This window comes from Chroicocephalus ridibundus, chromosome 6, assembly GCF_963924245.1.
Source record: "Chroicocephalus ridibundus chromosome 6, bChrRid1.1, whole genome shotgun sequence".
NCBI lineage: Eukaryota > Metazoa > Chordata > Aves > Charadriiformes > Laridae > Chroicocephalus > Chroicocephalus ridibundus.
Window position 1 is genome coordinate 24,735,538 of NC_086289.1, and position 25,084 is coordinate 24,760,621.

Below are 25,084 nucleotides of genomic sequence, written 5' to 3' on the forward strand. Positions count from 1 at the left end.
TCACATGGTGGGGAGCATTCATGCCTCTGCATTCCTAAGTTTGGTACTAGGAATGCAAACAACTGCCATCCCCGAGCTGGCTTTGAGCTGGCTTTGTGCTGCGAATGTTTGTCCGCTGGGAACCGAGAGCCAGATGTGCTTCACATAGTTTCCAGGCAGCACTGATCCATCAGATGACAGTAGCTATTGAGTGCTCTTATGGTGGCCCAGAGACACAAAGATGAAAGCCTGATGCCTGTCAGCACCTCCCTTGCCGTTCCTGTGTCCCTTCAGTTTTCACTTGAGTCCCCTCACAAAAGCAAATGCCACGGAACACGATGTTGCAATGTTAATGACCTTTATTTTTGAGAAAGAAAATCCGAAGTTTTATGTTGAATGTTGAACTGTCAGGCAAATTTGGGATCCTTTGTTGTCAAATGCTTTCCTGCACCCGCACCCACTGCCCATGCAGATCTTTGGAGCCTCAGCTGAGAACCCACCATCCTCTTCAGAAGCGTTTTCCACAGCATCGCCTGGATGGATTTTACTAAGGTAGATGAGCGGTACTCGAATGCGCTCTCAAACAAAGGTAGTTTCAAGGACTACAAAAATTATATTTAATGAACAGTTAAAGGGGAAACGCTATAAATAGACCTGGAATAATTGCTTAAAGAGTGGCTTGTATTGTTTCCCATCTGCTCTGCTTTTGAACAGCCTCTTACCCTCAACTCAGGGGCTCCACCAATTGTAAAAGCAAGAACTAACTAGTGCCAGATTCAGGTCTCAAAATACAAACCATTTCAGATACGGGGAGCAAAGGGCTGGGGAAGCTGATTCATAAGAAAACTTCTAAGCATTATTGTAGCATAAATAATATGCCATCTTTCACCTCAAATAGCCTAACACTTCATAAAGTGATATGAGCTTCACTAGTTGCTGAAACACAGCTATTTCTGAAGTGGAACCTGATATCTTTTTTTTTTCTTTTCTTTTCTTTTTACCAGCAGAGAGCAATGTTTTAAGGTGGAAAGTGAGGGATACAATATACAACCAATCGTAAGTATAATCTAGGAGGGCTTTGCAAAAAGGAAAGGTCAGGTAAAAAGCTACTTTTAATAATAACACGCATTCTGGTTTATCATAAACTTGTGTCCTTAGTTTACAAATACAATTCATTTTAAAGAGATACAGGAAGCTCAAATAACATCTTTTCTCCTCTCTTTCAGCAATACTCTCTTACAACTCTTTAGTAGCAGATTCTCTGGTTCCTTTCCTCTCTTCATTTAATTTAATGTCCAAGTCCCGGAGCTGGCTGAGGAACCCTGAATTTGGGCAGATGTCTCTGTGAGCACTCACTGTTTTCAGAGCATCCACGAGCGTCATGTTTTCATGGATCATTAAAAAGGCAAGCACTAACGACGCAGAGCGGCTTACCCCCATGGCACAATGAACGAACACCTTCCCTGCGAAAGAAGAGGCACAGCAAGGTGAGTGGGCTTTCGCATTTCGAAAGCGAGAGGGGCACAGGGAGGACAAAACCTACTAGAAACAAGTTAGGAAAATAACAGTGATGATTAGCGGATACTCATGTTTTCATGGAGGTTTAGCGTAAAATCGTGCCATACATCTCAGGCAAGGTGGTATTTCATACTGGCCTCATGCGTCTAACTTAGGCCTTGGATTAAAATAGTTGAAATTTTCTACGGAAGGAGAAGCTTTCTGTGACTAAACTTGTTAGTATAGTTTTCGGTGGAAAAAAAAAACCCCAACAGTTTTGGCAGAAAATTTTGGCCCAGCCCTGACTGTGATCACTGACAAGTCCCATAAACTCTGTAGGATAGTCTGCCTGTAAAAATGGACTCATAATTTACTGTATCTCAGCAGCCCAGTGTGAGCTATAACTGGGGATTTAATAAAGCACTCTAGTGAAAGCAGCAGATCTCGCAGCCAGTCAGAGTCGGAGCAAACTCTGGAACAAATGGAAATTATGATAACTAGGCCATAATCCAAACTCTGCTGACAAAAATTCAGCAGGCTGTGGGTCAGGCTCATAGTTTTTGACTTAGTTCATTAACTTCTGCTGCTTCCCTAGCTTAATAGACAGTCTGAATAAAGCTCCAATTCTGCGAAGCACTTAAGCATGTGAAGCGGTTAAGCCAGCGCGGCAGAGCCGCTGCTCCCAGCTGAGTGCATCGGGGAGCGGGACCAAGGGTTTGGTGCCCGGGGCTGGGTCGCTGGGCAGAAGCCCATGCCAGGGTGTGAGGTGCATGTGGAGGCACACGGACCCTGCCAATTCCTGCAGGATGGGCCCGTGGGGGAGCACCCGTTGTGCCATAACCTCTGCCCTTCCCTCTCACTCTGCTCCTGGTGTCGGCCCTTCCTCCCATCACGCTGGGTTTGGGGCAGCCGGCCCTCCCCAGCTCCCGGGGACCTGGCCACGGACACCTTCCCTGCAGCACATGGCATAGGCGCCCTTCTCCGGTCCTCCGCACGGCAGTTCTGCATGTGCCTTCTCGAACCGTATGCTGGATCTGAGCTTTGCTGGCTGCCTCTTACTGCAAGGAGAAGCCGTTTGGCTCGCATTGAAACTTCCTCCCAAAGCTCCTCTTTGCCTCCCTCTTACCTCCTGAAGTGTTTAAGGCTTTGCCTATGAAATTGGCAGCATCGTAGAAGAAGATACTTAAATCAAAGGAAGGATCATCAAATGCTTCTACTCCGTAGTACTCTATTTGCAGATCTTTGTAATATTTGGCTCCTGTGTTGATGCTATATGGCCCATCTGCTGCATTAAGGATATGAGTAATGTTGAGGCTTTGAAGAGTAGTTTTGCTCCTAGCAGCCCACCTGTTGAAAGACATGAAGGGCTCATTGGCAAGACTCCTAACGTTCTGCTAAAATAGCATGGTTTAAAGTTAGTGCCTGCTCCCGCTAGGGAAGGATGCAGGAACTGCAGCTCGCTTGCAGAGAAGCAAATTTCAAGAAGCCCATAGTGCTTTGCACACGAAAAATGTGATACCGTGTTGTGGAGAGCAGCAAGAGCACAGACTTGCTGATGGGATACTGTTAGTTAGACAAATGCCTACCAGCAGTTAATCCCCAGGAGCATGGCTTACTGTGTAAAGTTGTCAAGTTTTCTCCTTTAAGTAGTTGTTTAGCAAGTTCTAGAGCTACTCTCTCATTCATAGCATGCATGGGTCACAAGGGCGAGAACCCACCCAGGTGCAGCAGCATCTCATTCCTGGTTTGGACATGAAGCAGCTGCATCATGCTCCCCAGCCAGGTTCTACCTCCTTCCCACCATAAACTGGGACTGAATTTACTCCACAAAACTAATGCATTCATGAGGAGAAGGAGTTGGGAAAAATGAGCTGATAATCTATGTAATCTGCGGTAATCCAAATAGAAGGAAATGACAAAAAATAGAAATGGTCACAAGAATAAGGTATTTGCGTGAAAATTCTTGTTTGATATTTTCAGTTCACCATCCTTGAAAGAAAGTTTGGATTCAGACTGGCAAAATCCCTGTTGTGTAATTCATTTGTGTCCTTCCCCATCTGGGTCTTGATCCTGCTACTCCTATTTGAGTGTGAGGGCTACTGTGCTCCTGCCAGCTGCCTTAGAGCACGTTTTCCAGGGCAGATAACGCATCTCAGACTTGACACCAATTTGGGATGGGTTCTTTAAGGGCTTCTGTCTAGAATAGAAATAATTCTTACCCTGCTAAATCTGCTGTGGTTCATGGAATATAGAAAACCCAACCAAGGCATGCTATGAATAAGTCACCATTTTGTATGTCATGTTGTTCATTACATACAAACTACTTATGTTATCAGTTTTGGAAGCCTCTATCGCAAAAACATTCCTGCAGACCCAAAAAGCTGCTCCCCAGTGTATGTACCATGTTCCTCCTCCTCCTCCTCAGGACCAGTAACAGCTTAATGATAGAATCATGTGTTCTTACGCATCTCCCAGGTAAATATTTGGCCAGACTTGGTCCACATGATTATCAGACCCTCCTCTGAACCAAAAGAGCCTCTGGAGGTCTGATAGCGCTGGTGTTTCATAGGCAGCTCTGCTCCCCGCGCTGCTAGACGGAGATGAAGAGTCTCTGGTGTGAGGCATCTCTCTCGCAACTCTCTCGCACGCACTCGGGCTATATCAGAGACAGCTATTCTGAAATGAATTAAGAGAAAATTTTCATACAGAAATCATATTCCCCAGAAATTAGTCCTGTTCATTACCCTCCAAATAGCATTACATTATTATAACTGGTGTGTGCAGCAGGGCCTGCAGGTGTTACTAAAAGCATCCAGAGAGCAGGACTGACTCTGTGGTAGGACTCTACAGGCATGTAATTCATCCCTGGAGAAAGCAGCAGCATAAGGTGATATGATTTAATTTCTTGTCAAGAAACTCTGTTGAAGAAGAACATCCCATGCCACCCGAATGCAGCACTGGCTGAACCTCACAGGTGCAGGTATTATTTCTGTTACTGCAGCGCTGATGAGCGTATACAGGAAAGCTGCCGTATGTTATGTTAGAGAGTTACCAAAGTGTTGGTGCACGCTTGGTTCTGTTTAGTTAAAACTGGAAGTTTTTGAAAGAATGAATCATTGGACTGACTTATTAAGCTTCTAGGGCCAAGGTGGAAATCTTAGGATGTGTATGTAAGACATATGTTCACATAATATATGTGTATACATATATAAAGTGTATGTGTGTACAATTTTCCTTCATTTATAGGGATGTATTTAAACACATGTATATAGATACATACATGTATACATATGAAGGAATTTTCACATGCATATATATGTACATATATAGATAGATATATATGTACATATATAAATAGAAATGGAGAGAATTTGAACCAGTTTTTTTCCCCTCTCTCGGGTGGATACCCCTGAACACTCAGCTATACTGGTATACTCGCGTCTGTCTGTCAGTCTCTCCTCTGGGAGCTGTTCCACTTCGTATAAACGACGTGATAGCTATTTGCCTCCAGAGGGAGGCTGTTTCTCTCGTCTGAGGGGCAGGGCACTTACCTGGCATGGGAGAAAAAAAGAGCATCGGAATTTGGGGAAATTATAGCGCTGAAAGGTGTGGCTTGGTTGCCCTGTTAAGAATCCCATCTAGGACTGTTGTGCTGCCTCACAGATCACGCAGCGGAACGCGGACATCCCTTTTGCAATGTTGTTTGCTGGTTTAGACCCAGGAAGCTCAGGCCAGCCGGTCCAGCCTGAAGCAGAGCTCAGTAGAGAGCAAGAGTTCACAGATATCCAAGCAGTCCCTTCTCTGAGACTTTAGGAGCATTTCTCCTGCCAGGATCTCATTATCCTGAATTGCTGTTCTCGCCCCCAGAGAACATTGATGAGCTTTGTTTGGTTGCTTGTTGGTATTAAAGCCATAATCAACGTGGGAGTCACACTAGAACTCTTCACAAAGTGGGGTGGCCTGTGATTATTCTGATGTAGCATCAGCTTTCGCTGTAACGCCTGAATGCCTAAATCTAGAGTTTGGGTTTATTTTCTCAGCAATTCTAGACAACAAGTGCAGATTGGACTTTTGGAAGTCATCTAGTCTGTCCCCTGCCCCACAGCAGCAGCAGGATGTTGCTTCTAAAGCAAAAACAACAATTGTGTCCAAACTTCCAGGTACACTTTTTTTTCAACAGTGTAGGCTGATTTGGGGCATAAGCAGAAAGCAAGGAAGGATATCTTGTTGCTAATGTTAAAAGAAGTAGATATGATGCAAGGCAAATTACTGAAAACACCACATATATTTCTGTGACCTCAGCCTAAATTTGTTTCCCCTGCCCCCTTCTCCCTCCCCCTCCCCACAAACGTTAAGAGCAGTTATATCTTTTTGTACGTTCTAATAAAAAGGAAGTTTCCCTAGGGTAACTACTTAATAAGCAAAATATGAAAAGCACAATAAAAATGATGGAAGAGATGGGGAAAAAAGCTGACTGGTTTTACTTTTAATGATGAAGGAAAAGAACTGCAGGGAAGTAGAGAGGAATATATGGATAAAAACCCTACGAATTTTTCAGGGCATGTAACACCAAGAGCTTTGGTAAAGGAGTATGTTGTGCAATCCCAGCACAGATTAGCATGAAGAATAGCACAGAAAAAAAGATATTGTGCCTTGCCCTACAAGTTTTACTGCCTGGAGAAAGCCACACACTACGCTCAAGAGCTACTGCCAGCATCGTCATGATGACCTGTTCGTACTTTCACTGTTACAGAACATTAAGCTGAAGCAGTAAAAGGAAATCAAGAAAAAGATAATACGGGTTCTACATCAGGAGATTCATAAGACCACAGGCTCATTTTCAAGGAGTGTGGATGACTCTCAGTTGCTGCAGATGTTTAAAAGCTGAAGTTGTGGAGGTAAGCAGATGGATACTAAACTTTCAGTTGTCCTAGCCCCCAGTGCTTTAAACTTATGTTGTAGCCTGTCATAGAATCACAGAATAATTTGGGTTGGAAGGGACCTTTAAAAGTCATCTAGTCCAACCCCCCTGCCATGAGCAGGGACATCTTCCACAAGATAAGGTTGCTCAAAGCCCCATCCAACCTGACCTTGAATGTTCCCAAGGATGAGGCACCTACCACCTCTCTGAGCAACCTGTTCCAGTGTCTCACCACCCTCATTGTAAAAAATTTCTTCCTTCTGTGTAGCCTAAATCTTCCCTCTTTTAGTTTAAAGCCATTACCCCATGTCCTATTGCAACAGGCCCTGCTTAATAGTTTGTCCCCATCTCTCCTGTAGGCCCCCTTTAGGTAGTGGAAGGCTGCTATACGGTCTCCCTGCAGCCTTCTCATCTCCAGGCTGAACAACCCCAACTCTCTCAGCCTGTCCTCATAGGAGAGGTGCTCCAGCCCTCAGATCAGCTTCACGGCCCTCCTCTGGACCCACTCCAACAGGCCCGTGTTTTTGCTGTGTTAGGGGCCCCAGAGCTGGACGCAGTACTCCAGGTGGGGTCTCACCAGAGCGGAGTAGAGGGGGAGAATCACCTCCCTCGACCTGCTGGCCACGCTGCTTTTGATACAGCCCAGGATATGGTTGGCTTTCTGGGCTGTGAGCGCACGTTGTCGGCTCATGTCCAGCTTTTCATCCACCAGTACCCGCAACTGTCAGCTAGTTAGAGTAATGGAGATGATTAGCAGAGAGAGGGAATTACATTGCGAGGCCTCTCATTCAAGACCTGACTTTGAGGAGGTTCTCTTGGCCTCCAAGAATTGAGTCGTTTTGGTGCCGGTGAAACTTAGCAGGTGACTCCAGCCTTTGCAGCCAGAGAGGAGCTTTGTAACAGAGCTCCCTTTCATACAGCAATCCTCTTTCCAAAAAGTGCGTCAGCATCGTTTGCTTCACATGACTAATGCCAGACAAGCGAGTGCCTCGTGTCAACACGAAGCATCACTCCTCCCAAGCACACCGCTCTGTTCTGCACTGCGCTGGCCTTGAAACTGAATTGCTCTGCGGGGCCTTCGGGGTGAGCTTGGAAATTGCTATACCAGGTGATTGGACTAATAAGGAAAGTAATATGAATTTTTTAATTGAAGGCCAGGGACTTTGCTGAGGGTTTCCCCTCCCTCACACCGCTTCTACTTTAAGATACTGCAAAGCTAGCAAAAGCGCCGCCACATATTACATTTCTGTAAGCTTTTCCCTCTGGGTGGCTCCTAGAAGCTCTTTTAGATGGAAACAACCAGTGACTGCAGGAGGGCAGGAGCCCTTGTAATTGGGGGAAAAAAATATTTCTGTCTTGCAAGGTCACTAACATTTTCTGCAGAGATCTAGACCATGCAAGTTGGATAGGATTACTTTGCTTTTAAACTGTAACCTCAAGTACCTAAAGACCTTCTCATTAGATTGATCCTTCCCTCCTTCCCTTCTGTCTCTCTCTTTCTCTCTCTCTTTCTTTGGTTTTTTTGGTTTTTTTTTTTGTTTGTTTGTGGGGTTTTTTTTGTTTAAAACAAAACAGCAACAACAAAAAAACCAAACCCCTTCTACCTATAGGAGACATTTGAGATGGGTCAGAGATTTTAAGGGCTGTCCAGATGCATTAACCTCCTAGCTTCCCTGGGAGAGTACAAGGTAGCACAAGCTTTAAAACTGTTTTGTCACTGTGCATCAGTTCCCAAACACCCAGAGCACTGGGGGGCACCCGAAATGGCCGGGACCTGCTTGGCTCCACATCTGAGCTGTGGAGCTTGTGTCCCCTCTCTAGGTGTCACGGAGGCTTGGATTTCCCTGTCGAGCACAGGCTACAAGTGGCCATGGGGCCGGCACTGCACACTGCGTGCAGCTCCCACGGGACTTGGTGTTTCCAAGATCTCATCTGCAACAACCTAATTGAGCTTTGTATCTCCTGATATTATCTGGCCACTTGAGTACTAGAGTCTGCAAGGCTTTTTTTTTTTCTTTTTTTTTTTTTTTTCTTTTTCTACACTGGAAACAATTACCATTTCCTACTGAAGATTTTTCTGGCAAAGAAAAGAAAAGAAACGCACAGCCCCCACTGACTTGAATTGGCTAAAGCATTTAACAGATTTGTGTTGCATTTGCAGATTCCAGTGAAAGAAAACTCAGCAAAGTTATGAAAAAAGAAAAGCAAACACTTCAATATTGTAGATTTGAAATAGTTCATTTTGTTATTTCAAAAAAAAAAGACCATTTTCATTTTCCTATTCAAAGTTACTTTTGTTTTGGAATTTCACCTTAGCATTGCATAAAATCTTTTAAAATATTAAAACAAGATGAATTGGCTTGTTCCTTGTTGAAAAAAACATGTTTTGTTTAGCTAAAAATGAACACGAACTAACAGAGCAGCCACTTACTTGCCTAACCCCAATTTTCACTTCTGTAATGGGGGAAGCCTCTTGCCATTTTGCCGTGGTTGTTACCTTGTCTCATAAAGACCGAACTGAGCTGTAGAGAGATGAAATGACTGTCTGAAATGCCAGGAGGAGTCTGTGGCACAGCATTAGTTGGGCCCCAAGTCGTCTTTCCTCTATCCCTTTTGCCAGCACCTTCCCGGCTGCCACAGCTCTGCGTGTGGTTGTGGTGGTAGCCTGGATGGGGACAAGGCGTCTTTCAATAACAACATCTTCCATGAGATTATTGATAGCCTCGGGCACAGCAGGGCACTGATTTTGGCTGGACCTGTGGTTACTACAATAACACAAACACTAGATAACAATAACATGATACAGAAATCTTCTGCAGCCAAATACCCTAAATTACCTGACAAAATACCTACCTCAAAACCCAACAAACTAAATGGTCCAAAATACCAAAGCATGAGATCAGAATATAACTCACGTGAAACATAAAAAGGTCTCTCAATGCATTTGCAATTGCTGTCTACTCTGTTTTTTTCTTCTCTTTTCTCTCAGCAAGCATCTCTGCACTCATCTTTTACCCTCCTCGCTCTTTTCTCGCAGGTAGTGCTTAACACTATGGCTCTTTGTCCTCCTGATGGAAAAATCCAGATGGAAAGAAGTGTGGTTCACAGGGAAATGATCATGTAAGTGGAATTAATCTTTCAGATACTGTAATGTGAAATCTGATCTTCCTTTTTGTTAAGAAGACCCAATCTGTGTCTCTACATTTTGGCCAGAATCCGATGCTAAGAGAACCCAGGAGTCTCTTGAGGTGGAGCTGAAAGCCTCGTGTGCAGAAACAGGCACATTTAAAAGCAATAGCAAAGTTAAAACAGCCAGATGGGAACCTAGCAGGCAACCGAGAGGGGAACTCTCTGTTTTCCTTGCAGGCCTACAGGGGCTTGTTTGCAGGAATTAGAATCTCTCACCAGCAGTTCACTGCAGCTCTAATACCAAGTGGTATTGAAAATGAGAAGCAGGTTATGGCTGATGGTTTAAATGAGGCACCTATGGGAATTTAGAAATGAGATCCTGGACTCGTCTCGATGTACAGCGTGCACATGGCAGAGCAATATTGCTTTCTTGGCTGACTGCATCATATATTATGGCCTTTTATTTTGCCCACACTCAAACAGCAGGGAACAGTAGAAGTTCATTGCTCCTGCTCGCTGTTTAAACCCTGATGTGCCTCACCAGAGGCAGTGCCCCTGAATAATGGAAAGCAGAATCAGTCCCTCGGCCTCAGTGCGGGTATGTGTTCAATGCAGCACTGTATTAATGCCATTGCCATTATTCCAGAGTGAAGAGAAAAGCAGAATGTACAATTAAAGCTCTGTTTGGTTCGGTTTTTAAGAGAATTTACTACCTGGGAAAGATGCCAGATCGAGGGCTCTGGAAAACACAGCCCTCTCTTTAACCGCAGTGTGGGGAAGGAGCAGGAGCAGCCCTGCAACCCCCTCCATGGCTACCCCCGCAGCTCGGCTCGGCTCAGCTCGCAGATGCCCCTCACCCTACAGTGGCTGCCGTGTTTTACTGGGTGGGAGAAAATCTGAGTCTTCACACCTCTTTGCTGCTTTGTCCCCCTCCCGACACCTCTGTTCACACCCAGCCTTGTACATTTATGATGGGGCTCTCTGACTCCTCCAAACTGAGGTGGAAGGTACCAGCTTCTGCTTGCGAGGAGCCTGAGCTGGGCTGGAGAGGAAAAGGCTCCTTCCTCCATGAGCCCTCCCATTGCAGGGCTGCCTGTGGGGCTGGAGGGGCTGCCGCAGGGCAGAGACAGCCTGCTGCTATCCCACGGGAGATGGGAGCACCTGGGGACGGCAGGGACACTTGAGGCTGTTTCAGGAGCAGGAGCAGTCAGGGGGCAGGGCAGGTGAGTGTAACCAGCCCCCAGCCAGGGGTTGGGGTAGCCAGGAGAGCCCACGGTGGTGAAGCACGTCCTGGATGAAGCGGGAAGTCAAGGGGGTGCATGGCCAGGTATGGGCAGAGCTGCAAAGTGGTGCAGGTGGAGACGAAGCCTGAGTGTCTCAGCTCAGGTGGGCTCCTGGGTGAGGTGGGGAGTCCCAGCGAGGCCTCCCACCACTGGGTCTCACACAGCTCCTTCCAGCAGCCCCATCCCAGGTCACGCAGCCACTGTTGTGCTGGGACAAGGCAAGCCCCCAGGAGGACCAGAGCTTCCCAAGCCAGGCTGATGGTCCTGGCAGCAGGATTCAGGCTGGTGGGGGGAGCTTCACCTGTGCCCCACTGTTTTTTGGGAAGCAGTTGTTATTGCTTTCTCATGGAAGTGCTCCTCGAGAGCATTTCCTTTCCTTTGCAATGTAATGGATCTGCAGATATTTTCCCAAGACCATATCTTTCCAAGGGGGGAGAACCTCCATGCTGCCTCTGGCCCCCAGCCTACCTCCCTCAAGCCTCCCATTTAAGAGCACACAGCCACATTTAAGTCACACAGCCAAGGAAAAGGCACCTGCCCACGCACGGGGCTAACACTGCAGGAAGGGGTGCTTGGAGAATGGAGGCGGTGGGTGGAAAAATGGGGAGTCCTGCTTGCAGTGACACACCACGGCTGTGGCAGGACGACAGCTTTCAAATCTGCAGTTTTCAGATTCAAAGGAGATAAAAAAAAAGAAGTATTACCTTAGCAGCTGGCATCTCTGAGCAATTCAGCGCACCATCCCCAGCAAGACAGCGCTGCCCTCCACAGGCTCCTGCCATAATTTCCGACTCGGCTGTGGATATCTGTCAAGCCTGGGGTGATGATTTCCCCCTTAGTTCTCTTCTGGGGCACTCCTGTCCAGGGTACCACAGCTAGGAATTAAAAAACCCCCAAACTACGGTTTTTCTTGACGCATTTCGGCTATGCTCGTGCTTCTCCCGGAATTAAAATAGCTCTAGTTTTTAGTCCTATGCCTGCCAGCAGCCGTAGCTGTGCTACACACTGTAGTCAGGCGAGCACGCAGTCACCATGCAGCTAACTGCTTCTAATAGTAGAAGCTCGGCTCTAACCTTACATAACGGCAGCGATGGAGCAGAGAGGCTGCGGCTTGCCAGGCGCCAAGGCACAGACCTGCCGTGGGCACCCCATGTCCTCAGGGCCGAGGAGCTCCGGCGAGAGCGGGAAAAACAAAGTGACCTTGATATTGATAACAGTTCAATGAGCACTGTCACTGCCGAGGTCTCTTCGGTGTCACAGGCTGGCGATAGGTGTAAGTTATGGGCAGTTCTGACACAAACGATGTCGAAGAGGCCAGGGTCTGAAAGACGGGGGGGCGGGAAATGCGTTGCAAGCCTCAGGAAAGACAAACAAGGATGTTAATATATTGCTATTAAAATGGGCTCCAAAGCTCTTGCCCTTCTGCAGGCAGTATGGATTTGTGTGACTGTGGATTAAAGGGTTGGGTTTTTTTCCTTCTCCTTGATTTACTCCTCAAATGATTTTTCTCTGACTGCTGCTGTCAATACAAAATTGACAATGCTGTCAAGCTTGCAAGATTTCAGAATATTTGAAGGGGCGAGTAAAGGGTTTTTGATATTCCTCAGTCGTTTGGCAGTGGTGTCTTTGAGCTGTCTGTCTCTCCCTGCGCTTTTAACGCAAGCAGTGAAGTGCTCGCCTTGCCTTGCCTTGCATGAAAGGGTACCTATGAGAAAGGCACCTTTTTCTGAGGTTGACAAAGCTGTACAAACTCTTTGCAGTGGAATCAAGAGCAAAAGACTTCAAAACTCTACAGTGGAAGATCTATTTTGGCACTTAAGCTTTTTCAGGCAAATCACAAAGCTTTCAAGGGACACTCTCAGCCTTGTTGGGGCAGAGCAGGATTATTTTTTTAAAGATTTTTTTAATTGCTGACTTTAAAATAATGATTTTTTTTTTTAAATTAAGTTATCTTTTAAGTAAGGTCATAGTTTGTGTCAAAGGAATTGACCACTGATGTGGTGCATGAAAGCAGCTAAGAGGTGATTACTGGTGATTACTTTCTCTTGCAAACTTTTGACTATGTGTCTGATGAATATTTGCTCCTAACTTCTTATCTTGAATTTGAAGAAATAAAGCTGGAGGTGGTTTTCCTGTTGCTCCTCCCTGGTATTGGGGTACCAGATAAAGCAGAGTGCAAGCAGCCGGGGGCTGTGGGTGGTGCAGCCGTCTCTCCAGGCGGTGGTGGATGAGGCACCAAGGGCTGGGGGGACACACTGCTCTGTGAGATGTCCAGTCCCAGGGTCACAGGGAGAGCTTGTCCTGCCATTTGCTGGCTTGTGGGAAGGAGTTCCCTTGCCGGTTTCCTGGCTGCCCTGTCTCTGTGAGGAGCCAGCAGCGCTGCCCCGCTCTGCAGAAACTGTGTTGATGCCACCGGAGTCTTGCAGTTGGTCAGACAGGGCAGGAGCAAGGTTTGTCATGTGCCAGCAAGTTTTTGGAGTTTTTTTTTTCACCTTTACCTTGTCAGGTTTTTTGCTGCTGTTTCTTGCTGAGGCTTGGTGTGGACTGCAGATAGATGCCAAAGCCGAGGGGGTGATGGAGGGAGGAAGAGCCTCCAGCGAAGCAGGAGTCTCCTGGCCCCCAGGAAGGGTGAGTCAAGCACAGGTAGCAGGGAGGGGTGCAGCCTTGCTGAGGGTTGTGCCTGCTGCAGGCAGTTTATAATAGACAGTTTGGGAACCAGCTGCAAATGTAACAGTCCATTTTCCCAAAGCAAACACCAGTGCCTCCAGCACAGCCCCGGGAAGGCTTGGCCTCCGCTTGAGAAAGTTGCTGTGAGCAGGAATACATTAAGGATTTCAAGCTTCTCAGGTACAATGGTAATGGGAGCCATCCATGAGCTATAAAAAGCATTAACATCCTTTCTCTCCAATGCCTGGCATCCCAAGCAGTCATTTTTGCTGGTGCTAGTGAAAATGCACAAAGCTTTGAACAGCTTTTATTTATGTTCTCTTTGCAGGCTGGAATTTTGTGACTAGTTTTTCTCACTGGCTCTGAATTTTGAGTTTATTTTAAGGAAAAATATTGGCATTTTCTCCTTTTGAATTTTTTCCTTTTTTAATTATCATATATTACTTTCATATTTTTAGCAAAACTATGTGGGAAAAGCTACTGTGACAGGAGAGTGGGGATCAGGACTAGTCATTTACAAAGAACCTCTGGATGACTGCAGGAAAAGGGGAAAAGACACAGAGAAACGGTAATTTAATCTTATCTAAATCTTATATACATTTTTAACAAAATACTGAAATGTTTTGCTTTAGAACTAAGCAAACAATGCAAGGTGCTTTGGCACGATTTTTGGTGTTTGCACTGAGAGACCAGAAAGAAATAGTTGTTGCAGTAGAAGGAAAAGCTTTACTTGCCTATCGGACAAGATCTTCCTGTGGTCGCGTAGGAAACAAAGATGCCTTTTGTCAAGGAACTATGAAGAGCCGAGAGCAAAACTGGCAAAAAGGACTCTCTTCAAAATATTTATGGTACGCTCAATGAAGTCCTGTTATGAAATGATAAAGCCTCACACGTTATGCAACTCTTCTTTGCTGCTACAGACATTCAAGAAGCACAAGGTCTACAAAACAGGCGTTTTGTCCTGGGATAACCACCGAGCCGCTGCTACTAGATCAACTGGTAGAGCTAGAAGAATTAGGCAAGCTGTCAAATAAGCAAGAAGGGCTATATTTTTTCCCAATTATGTCAATTAATCTAATTATACACTGCCTTTACTGACAACCCTTGCCTTAGACCAGCGCAGCAACACTGCTGTTAGTGAAACGCTGTGGTTTTTCATATTGCCAGAAGATGGCAGAAGAAAGCAATGTTGAATGATTTAAAAATGCATAGTATACTCATGACTGGCTTTTAAAAGAAGCTGTTACTGATATACAAGGAGCTGCACTGGTTGTTGGATAGAAGATAAATGTGAAATGTACTGGATGAATTAAATTGGTATTGACCTGAGTGTATACATCAAATGATCTATGCTGTATCCTTTCCCGTGCAGGTTTTCTGTACAAGAAAAGCCTGCAACAGTGCTCATTTTTCATATGCACTTTGCAGTCTGGCCTGGTTTTGCTCCACTGGCAAAATCTGTTGAACAAACCAGTCCAGGCCATAATGCAATCACCCAAAGTAAAAAGCAGGGTGATTTTTTAAGTCTTTTATTCTGTCTCTTTCCAAATATGTTTTTCTACCCTTTCCTATTTCCTCCAGTCATAGTAGGAAAAGAGCCAAGAGAGTGTGAACATCCCCTTCCTCTGGCGTTTGGGAGGGCCAGCAAGGGACCAATGCTGGGTGGGAGAACGTGCCCGAGCACTGACAACCTGTTGCATTGAGTTGCTGGACTGAGCAGTGGGCTAGTGGTGCTGGTCACCTCAGATAGCATGTCTCCTGCCTGTTCTCCAGGGGAAAACTGACCTTCCAGTCACATGGGTCTCACAGAGGGGACATCTCCATGGCCAGGAGCCCCTCTCAGGAGCTGGGGGAGCTTCGAAAGAGGGCTTGGATGGAGGAGTCCATGCTGTTCATGCTCTCTCCACAGCTGCTTTCAATTCAAATACTTTTCTTAAAGGAAATAAATCCTCTGCATGAATGGAAATTGGTTTGGAAAGTGCTGTCAGAGTGGCTGGGGGCTTTGAGTTAACCAAAGGGGTTACTCCTCTTCCCCAGCCAGAGCGATGCTTCCCCTGCATCCTTCTAAAAAAAGTAAAACTAAAGAAAACTTGCAGAGGTTATCGGGCACCCGTGAAAATTATCAGGCGCTCATTAGCGGGTAGGAGTTATTTCCGAAGGTCCCGGCGGTGGGGTCCGGGTCCCGGTCCCGGTCCCGGTGCCACCGTCCCCCGCCAGGTGTCCCCCGCGACACCGCGCCGGCTGCCGCTGCCGCCGGGAGAGGAGAGGCGGAGGCTGCTGCCGACCCGTCCCGAGTTCGCCTCAGAACGGGGCATGGAGGAAAATTATCAGTGGCTTTTGCGGCCCGTCGGACGCGGGGACAAAGCCCCACGGCGGCGGCAGCTGGCTCAGCTTTCCGGCCCCCTCCTTTTCTCCCCCCGCGCCGGAGCGGACCTCCCGCAGCCGATGGAGGCAGGGTGCTTGCTGGGGGCAGTACGGGGGCAGGCAATTAGGGAGTTTTTTACTACGACCAGACCTTCTGTCCGGTCTGCAGTAATTAAAGCACCATGAGGTTTAGGAAGTAGCCAATGTATCGAAGGCCACAAGCTGGAAGATGCGCAGGGGAAGAATCACTCTAAAGTTGTCCTGTTTCTTACGCTGTCTTCCCCTAGACTCCGCTCTGGGCTGGTGGAGAATGATTGACTAGCCAGACCTTCAGGTCTAACCTGCCCTGCCATCTTTTCTACATCTCCCATGAATGAGATGTCAATAATATCCATTACTAGATATTGAATTATATAACATAGGCACCGACTATCCAGCATCTCCTTCCCAGGTGGGGAATATATTTTTCACTATGAACCAAGATTCGTTTCACAGCGATGGCTAGGAGGATGACAAGGGATCAAAAGCGAAGCAGCAAATGAAAAGCATTTAAAGCAACTTTCAACTGTTGTGACAATGAGGAAAAACAACTGATGATATGGACGACCATCACCCGGGCAGGAACACCCTTGCCCCATGAGATGATGCTAACACAGACCCCAGTGCCCTCACACCTTCCACCTCAGGATTCTGACCCTACTTGGCTTTTTAAGGTATTGTTCCTTATATTGCTCCTTTTGGTAAAATGACTTTGTTCCCAGCTTGGTTCTGTGGTTAGCAGCAGAATCAGCTTCATCTTGTGAGTAAAGTGAACGATGGAAGCTCTGTGGCTGCTGGCAACACCACAAGAGCACTGCCAGCATCCAGGAACTTTCTTTTGCCCTTTGGCTGCCCACCTCTGAGTTACGGGGTCCCACCTGATATTCAGAAGTAGATTAAGTCTTCCTGAAAATTGATAGGTTTAACAGAGCACAAAATGACTTTGAATCTCTCTTCTCCAGGACATCCTACAACCTGGGTCCTTTTGCCAGGCTTCCTACAACCGATCATCTAGGTCAAAGCACCTCCAGGGTATGCTTAATCCTCTCTGGGCATGAAGTGAGCAAGCACATACCCTTTACACGTGTAGGTTTTAGTAGGTGTGTATGCATGGGGGAAACAACACTCTATAGACAACTGTTGCCCTTCCACGCTTGAAAGGAAAATCCTCCCCTTTCATCACTGAAGCATTAACTTCAAATGTTAATTTGCAGACTTTTTTAGTGAATACAATAGTGGAAAATCCTCTCAGCACAGGTAGTTTATCCCCAAAACAAAGGCAAATTCAGGACTGTCTGGGAATTTGAAAGCTCTGGGTGGAAGGGATTTTCTATTTCTATTCTATTGGGTAAGTGTATATATCTGAGAGGGGAAAAAGCATATGCACAGGTGAGCTCAGAAGGGAGGCAGCTCCTGCACAGGTGACATAATCATGGTTGTGCTGGATCACGTCTTGAGGGGGCTACACTGAACTCTTCTCTTCCCGCTTACTCTTGACCACTGCCACAAGCAAGGGCTGAGTCTGGGTGGATCAGTCCTAACCCAAAAGATCAAATCTGGTCTGAAATGAAGGAGCCCAGAGCAAGGTCAGCTCAGTTGGGCCTTTTTCTCTATTTCTGGCATCATCAGACACGTAAAGGTGGTTATAGGCTTGCTGACTATTGGAACAGACAAACGTGCCACAGAGCAGAGGTGCTTTTTTATCCTGCCTTACTAAATGCCTGTCCCACTTTCTTCATCCATGGTGACAGCAGACTGTACTAGGTCCTGCTGATCATGCCTGTCCCGTTTTCTACCTTCCTAAGGCCATAAACAATTGTGATTACCAAGTAACTCCATCCTGTGCCCAGTGTTAGCTTAAGCATCCTGCCAATGAATCGGAAACTGGGCGACGACAAGCAAGACCTCTATGGTTAAAGATTCGAACTCCCTCTGCTAGCAGAGGTGCTGGCATGGTGGCAAGGCTCCCTCGCGCACAAGCAGCCTGCCTTCTGGCTGGCTACATCTCCTCCATGGAGGAAGCTGCATCTTGACCTTACAGTTCTTCTACTTGGCTACACGTGCTTTCGCAGAGGGATCTATTAGCACCAACCAGCCCCCCTTGCAGAGATCTGAAAACGTGCCACCTTTTGGCACAGGAATGCAGCCTGCTACCCTCAGAGGGAATAAAGACAAAACCCTGGCCAAAGAGGGAATCGTGAGAACAGAGCTAAGGTTATGACTTTCTAAATGTTTATCTTCAGTCTGTATTTGATGTCTGGATAATAAGGTGACCAGTCTCTTACAGAAACCTAAGGCAGGTTGAACAACATAGAGGAAAACGATGGTTTTCCTGAGCCATGGAACAGAGGACGTGCAGGAACTTACCATTCCCTGCTCACAGCCTCTGGGGCTGAGAATTTCCTGCAGTGTCTCTTCCCAAGCCTTTCAGATCTGAACTTTAAGTATGGTCGATACACCTGCGCTTCTTCTTTATTTCTAAAAAGAATGGCTTTGCCTTTGTACTGTTTGCATTTTTTCATGCTGCTTTGGTTCACTCACCGTTTTCCCGAGTTTGGTAAAGAAGCTGTCTGTGAAAACAAGAATGGAAAAAAAGAAAATTATCAAAGACTTTTTTTTTTTTGTATGTGGGGGAGAGATTTTTCAAAGGCAGAAAGGGGGGTCTATCAGGTTATGCACCTAAGTGCTATCTATGCCCTTGAAAATCTTTCGCTTACAGTGCTTAATTGGTCTGTGCAAATCTATTGCCAGAAGAGGTAATTGACCATTTTTATGGAAGGATCAGTAACAAAAACACTCCAGGCTATTGTTCTAGAAATTAAAAAAAAATTAGGAATTATGGAAAGAATATGTTTCAGGGCATCAGCCAGCCTCTCCTGAAACTATGCAAATTCACTTGGTGAAAACAACAGCAGACACAATGAAATGAGTTGTATATGAAGAACTGAGATCTCAAATGTGATATTATGCGGAAGGTAAAGAGTCTGTACTAGATAAGTAACGGCTCAATGCATTATCAAGGGTGCACTTTGATTTTGATGAATGTTAAAAGAACCTTTAGCCTTGAAAATAAAGAGGATAATTTCTCTCTAGGCAATGGCTGCTCATGAAAGTCATAAAATAAGAGCACTGGAGCCCTAATTTTATAGTGCTTTTTAAATGATTTTCAAATGGTCCAGCTGCTTTGTGCCACAATAACACAAGGCAGAGATATTTACGCCGGCGATAACAAGCATGCGTCAGCCTGCCCGAGCTGCTCTCGGCAGGCAGCCTGCCTTAGGCGAAACACACATGGAAAGCTGATACTTGCCAATGTGGATTGATCACAATTGCACCCGTGGCTACAGCGATCCTGGGAAGCCGCTTTTTCCACCAGGCAACTTGATTGTTTCCCTTGCCTGCGTCTCGCCTGTGAAGCACCGGGTGTAGGCGGACGGCTGTGCTGGTTCTATTTTGACACCTGAGAGCCCGCCAGCTCTGTGCGTGTCTTAGGCCATACCGTCCTTGGCAGACTCCTCTTTTCGGAAATAGGAGGGCAAATTCAGCCCAGGGTTGCACCACTGTTTTTTGCTGGGAGTTTCCCCAAGGATTATTTTGGCCCCAGCATTGGTGTTCCGATGTTGCGCTGCGTTATTTAGTATGGAAATGCATGCATGCGGCAAATGAGCTTTGGGCAAATGCTACGTAGTTCTGCCGAGATGCTGGAATTGCCACCAGCAACTTTCCCCAGGTATCTTACCGCTGCCTGTCTAGGACCTCAGTCTAAAACTATAATTTGTTTGCCAGGACCAGCTCCAAGATGAGAACTACCCCAGGGTGGCCTAGTTTAGCTTGCCAATTTGGGCAGTCCTTTCAAAAGTCTGATTAGTATTTTATCTTTGCAGCCCCCTTTCCTTAGTGAAACATTGCCAGAAGACAGGGTACTGGGAGAAATCTGTCTTCTGAGCAAGTGCAGCTGGGTTGAAAGATCAGTTCCTTTATGAAATATTCCTGTAAAATTAAAGAACTTTGTTCTTTCTGTGCTCACTGATGCTAGGGACGCAGCAATGTTTGTATAAAAAAAATTTTGGTGGGAATAAGGAATTCTGAGAATGAAAATAAGGCTAATTTATGGCTGAAAACTTACTACTTTTGCTGTAAATCTCAAGTCCATAAAGCTAAGATAGGGCTGGGCACAAGGCATGGGGAGAGGAAGGTATGTCTGGAAAGTCCCCAACCATTGAGCGTGTGTTGTCACCAGGGTGGGAAAATTCTGTCCCCCATCTGGGTGACGACTTCTACGTGTTGGACTACAACATTTTTCCCCCTTTTCATTTGCTGGTCCCAATGCTGCAAAACAGGTTAGCATCTTTTTATGTCCAGGGATATCCTTAAGGGCTTTAACTTTAAACACAGGCCTATTTTCTCTTGGAGTTGAGTTCTATGAGTTTTAATGAGCAGAACGGACAACAATCCAGCAATGTATCCCAGAGGAGTATCTAGCACATTTCTTGCTTCCATTTAACCAAATGGCTGAGGAGAATACGAAATTCTACTTTCTGTACCCTTTCTACCCCCTAATTTAGGGGGGTAGAATACCTTCTACCTTCTAAAGAGAGAGGAAAGATAGGTTTGATGCCAAAGCTTTACGTCATGTTCCTTTCATCTTTATCTCATATCCAGATTGTCTGTCTGACATTTCTCCCAGTCACTTTGATCTTTTTTTATTTTCTAAGAGTTTAGAGTTTACATAGGTGTATGTTGTATCTCAGTTCAATATGTAAATCCTGCAGGTTGATGAAATTGCTTGCTACTGGATAGCTCTTTGGATAGCGTTGCCCTGAGGAAAGTGACAGAAGATCTTAAGGTAAGCCAGCACAAGGGAAGCAGATCTGCTTTTTCTAAGAATGCAGTGAACAAAGTTTTTCCCTTCCAAATAGGAACGAATACATGTAGTGCTGTTCCAGGCTGCACGGAATAGTGCCACGGTCACAGATTGCGTAAGTTCGTACTTCTGCCTCACTCGCATCTCATCTCATTGCTGAGAGATCCAATTTACAGCAGCTGAGATAAAGTAGCCTCCAGGGTATTACATTCATCCCTCTCATAAATCGAGAACCACTTTTTGTTACTAGAGATCTGAGTCCAGAAAGACAGGAAAACACATGGCGTTAGGCTTTGTAAATGGCCAGTTGGCATGTCTCTGTGATAGCTCTTTGCAGCTTTTGGCTGTTTCTCAAAGCAGAAAGTAACAATTTTTTTGTTGTGTATTCTGATGAATCAATACAGAAAAACTTCAAAAATCAGTGGATTCCAACTGAGAACTCAGAAGTTTCTTCCCACTCACTAAAAGACAGCATCATTCCCCTTTATAATTGCTTTTTTTTTTTTCCTCTCCTAGTACAGAAGATACATTCTGATAATTACCAGTAGACCTCATGTGATCCGTGCCACTGATTTGGACATAGTTGGTTACTCCTAATCTTTCAGGATCCTCCCAACTGCCAATGGAAAGAATGTCTGTAAGTGGATAATTAGGTTTACCCAAGTGGTTGAGTGAGGTTTAGTTAATGCCGCTAAAGTAATTTGTGACCACTTAATGAAAGTGCTGCGTAAAAGCAGCAGTTTACCACCAGGAGAGGGACGACTGTGTCCAGTTCTGGGCTCCCTCGTTCAAGAAGGACAGGGAACTGCTGGAGAGGGTACAGCAAAGGGCTACGAAGATGATTAGGGGTCTGGAGCATCTCTATTATGAGGAAAGGCTGAGGGACTCGGGTCTTTTTAGTCTAGAGAAGAGAAGACTGAGGGGGAATCTTATCGATACTTATAAATACTTAAAGGGTGGGTGTCAGGAGGATGGGTCCAGTCTTTTTTCAGTGGTGCCCCGTGACAGGACAAGAGGTAATGGGCACAAACTTGAACATAGGAAGCTCCATCTAACCATGAGGAGGAACTTCTTTACTTTGAGGGTGGTAGAGCTGTCCAGAGAGGTGGTGGAGTCTCCGTCACTGGAGACATTCAAAACCCGCCTGGACACCATCCTGTGCAACCTGCTCTAGGTGACCCTGCTCTGGCAGGTGGTTTGGATTAGATGATCTCCAGAAGTCCCTTCCAACCCCTACCATTTTGTGATTCTGTAATTCATTTGGCCTTGTGAACGTACTCAGAAGTGGTACAGAAATGTCCACCAAGGTGAAAGTTGGCAAGTCCTCTGCAGGTATTCTATAATAAAGCATTTCATGGACATGGACAGTTTGGTGTCCTTTACTTCCCCATGCAAACTGTGCAGCATTCAGTGCACGGGTGACACCAAACCTCCTCAGGTCTTCCTTGTTATGGGCTGTGGAGAGCCATGTACGTAACTCAACATATCTTGTTGCCTTGTAATGTATTCCTGTCTGCAGAGTTCAGTGCCCACCACACTTTGAGACCTGTTGTGTAAAAAAGAGTATTGTGGTAAAAGAAGGTAAAAGGTTGTGATTTCTGAATATACTCAAAATAGATGTGGGAAATGCAGAATTCCAAGTTATTTCACTTCTGCAAAGACAGTTTCCTGCCTATAACTTCCTCTAAATTTAGCAAGTGTTACAGGCTTTATTTGACTACAAAGTCATGGGGATTTACTGTCCCAAATCCCTTACAAAAATTCACTTCATGAAGTAACTCATGAAGTTCCTATAATTGGACTTAAAATATGTATGTTGAAAGAACACACTCAAGTTTTAGCATAGGCTGAAACTATCTTGCAGTTGTACAATGTTTCTTTGCTGGAGTGGTATTATCCTTGCTAATCTGGCAAAACTCCAGTTGATAAATCTGCCTACTTAAAATCACCAGGAAGTTTGATTTCTGCAGGATAATTTACATCTTGTGCCCTCTGCCGCTTATTATGTAGCACATTTTACCTTTCAACCCAAAGGGTCTTAGCCTTGGCCCTGCCTATCAGCAATGGCTGATAGCCAGACAAATATTTAATAATCAGTTTGTTGACCACTTCAAAGTCCTTCAGGATGAAAGACATCATGTAAAGTCAACCATCCCTGCTTTATTTTATTAGATATATTTAACTTATTTAAAGAGACTGACCATCAAATTTCTGGTAAAGTCATAAGGAGAAATATTTCTTATAAAATACAGCTTTAATTCTAGATTGACCTTTAATTTTCAAGTAGCTCCTCAGAAACTGCACATAACTGGTTCCACAGAAACAAGCAGTGACAATTGATAGTACTGCTTCAGGTTATTTTAGCTCTGGCACAAGCCCTGATGCTGGCACAGGTTTGCTCAATAACAGAAACATCCTCTGTTTATTGACTTCACTGAGTATTGGGTTGGGCCCTAAATGCAAATCCTCTCTCTATTCCCCATTCCACCTCAGGAATATCCCATGAAACCTTATTCTCAGGCGTTGATCATATTTGTCTTATTGATGTTGGCAGAATAAAGAAAATTCCATCTATAGCACTTGACAAACTTCCAGTTTCGTTGATTGCAGACTGTAACTCTTGGTATTTAACCTCAATATTAGCAATCAGCTGTTGCATTACCAAACAAACCAGTTTACATTTTTACTCCTGTTATCTGAATGTTCTCAAAGTTCACCTTTTCTTTACTACATGTACACACTATTTTTCCCACCGTTCATTTTTTTCCCCAAGAGACAGAATGTGATTTAAAATAAACATGCAAGAATAATTTGGAGCATTATACCCACAGGAATTAAAAGGAGGTCTTAAAACTGCACTTAGAAGAATGTCTAAAATCAAATGATGGTGTTAAGACAATACAATTTCAGTGATTTTTATAGAGTCTTAAATCTTCGCTTTTACTACATGTTGGGCTCAGTTCTGCAGATCCTTATTTCTCCAAATGGTTCTAACGAAGTAAAAAAGTTAATTTCCAAGTATAGTTATGAGGTTTAACTGGAAAAGCAAAGGTTTGTTTCCCACTCTCATCACCAAGAACTTCTGCTTCAGTGAAGCTCTGCATTTCGTGATGGCTTTTGCCTTGCACCACCCAGGGCCAGACCTGCACAACCACGTTTCTGGGTGCCCACCAGTGCCTTCCAGTGGGCAGCCACCCGCTGTGCACAGGGCGCTTCTGCAGGGTGTCACGCTCGCGGTTGGAATTGCGGTGAGATTAGGAAACAGGCTACAATTTGTAATCTGCATTTGCAAAACCTGCTTTTATTTCCCCAAAGTCACCTAGCTCATTTTTAGGCTTTGCTTTTTCATAGCTAAAAGAATGCCCACTTTTAGCTGTAGTCAATGGGCAATTAGCCAAAGGTTCGTTAGTTCCTCCTGCTTCTTTCATTTAGGAATTATTGTAATTGTACTTTCCAGCTATTTCAACAAGTTTGCAATCTGCTGCTGGTGGAAAGAACTTGTTTTAGCATAACATTGGGGACTGGGCATGTTGACTGCAGATGACTGTGTGCTTTCTCCATGCTCCAGAGCGAAACAACCATCCACGCAAATTTCAGAAATTAGCAGTGAAATCTGCTGTCATTCAGAAGATCGATATTTTTTTTTGTAAGAAATTTCAACTGCAAATCAGATTGTCATACAAACATAAAGTATTAGAATCCTTTGGGTTTATGTGAAAATTTCCCTTCTAGTTAAAAATAAACTGAAAAGGATAAAAAACAATCATAGTTCAATTTTAAGGGTACTCAGGATCTGTCTTGTGCTTCATATGGTAGATGTTTGCAGCATTTATAAAACGTATCTGTTGAATAATTATAAAATAATGCAAAGCAATAAAGAGACCTATTCTCTTTTTAATTTAATTTTATTCTGTTCTGTAGGTTCTTTCTTTAATGGACAGTCCTTTTGCTTTCTTCTATGCTAATCTTAAGTCTATTTTAAGGCAATGAAGTTTAACGCTAACTAAATAAAGTAGTTGGAGAGCATATGTTAACAAGTACTGTATTCCCCAGCCCTTCAGAACAGCTCGGCCTCAAATAACACTTACATATCATCTATGTAGAGATTAGGAAACCCTTTACCCATGTGACTTAATTCCACCTTGCAGCTGTCCAAAATATCTGGCAGTTCCTGGGCAGGGCGGGTGGTGGGCTCAGGGCCTTCCTGGGCTGGCAGGCTCTGACCGTCTCCAGGCGCTGAGCCCTTTGGTGGCCACGGGCAGATTTAGGCAGGGGAGAGCCGGGGGAACGCCACTGCTGCAGAATCCGCAGGGGAGCGTTTCTGCTGAGGCGTGCTCTCTG

General features: G+C 45.2%; 1 protein-coding gene and 1 long non-coding RNA gene across 7 annotated transcripts in view; one reads left to right on the forward strand and one right to left on the reverse strand.

The window, feature by feature from the left end:
• Nucleotides 1-324: 324 nt before the first annotated feature.
• Nucleotides 325-25,084, reverse strand: part of LOC134517738 (dual specificity protein phosphatase 13B-like) — a 30,393-nt gene continuing 5,633 nt past the window's right edge. The window contains exons 1-5 of one of the 6 annotated variants that reach the window (XM_063339576.1): nucleotides 19,190-19,280; nucleotides 18,421-18,449; nucleotides 3,941-4,152; nucleotides 2,603-2,823; nucleotides 325-1,442 (exon numbers count right to left, since the gene is read on the reverse strand). In XM_063339576.1, coding sequence (XP_063195646.1) covers nucleotides 1,216-1,442; nucleotides 2,603-2,823; nucleotides 3,941-4,101 — 609 coding nt within the window. In that variant the 5' untranslated portion in view covers nucleotides 4,102-4,152; nucleotides 18,421-18,449; nucleotides 19,190-19,280 and the 3' untranslated portion in view covers nucleotides 325-1,215. The other 5 variants (XM_063339577.1, XM_063339578.1, XM_063339581.1 and 2 more) reach the window with 5 other exon arrangements.
• LOC134517740 (uncharacterized) lies at nucleotides 1,387-9,499 on the forward strand. Its single transcript, XR_010071721.1, has 3 exons — nucleotides 1,387-1,466; nucleotides 6,230-6,374; nucleotides 9,435-9,499. It is a non-coding gene; the product is annotated as an uncharacterized LOC134517740 (long non-coding RNA).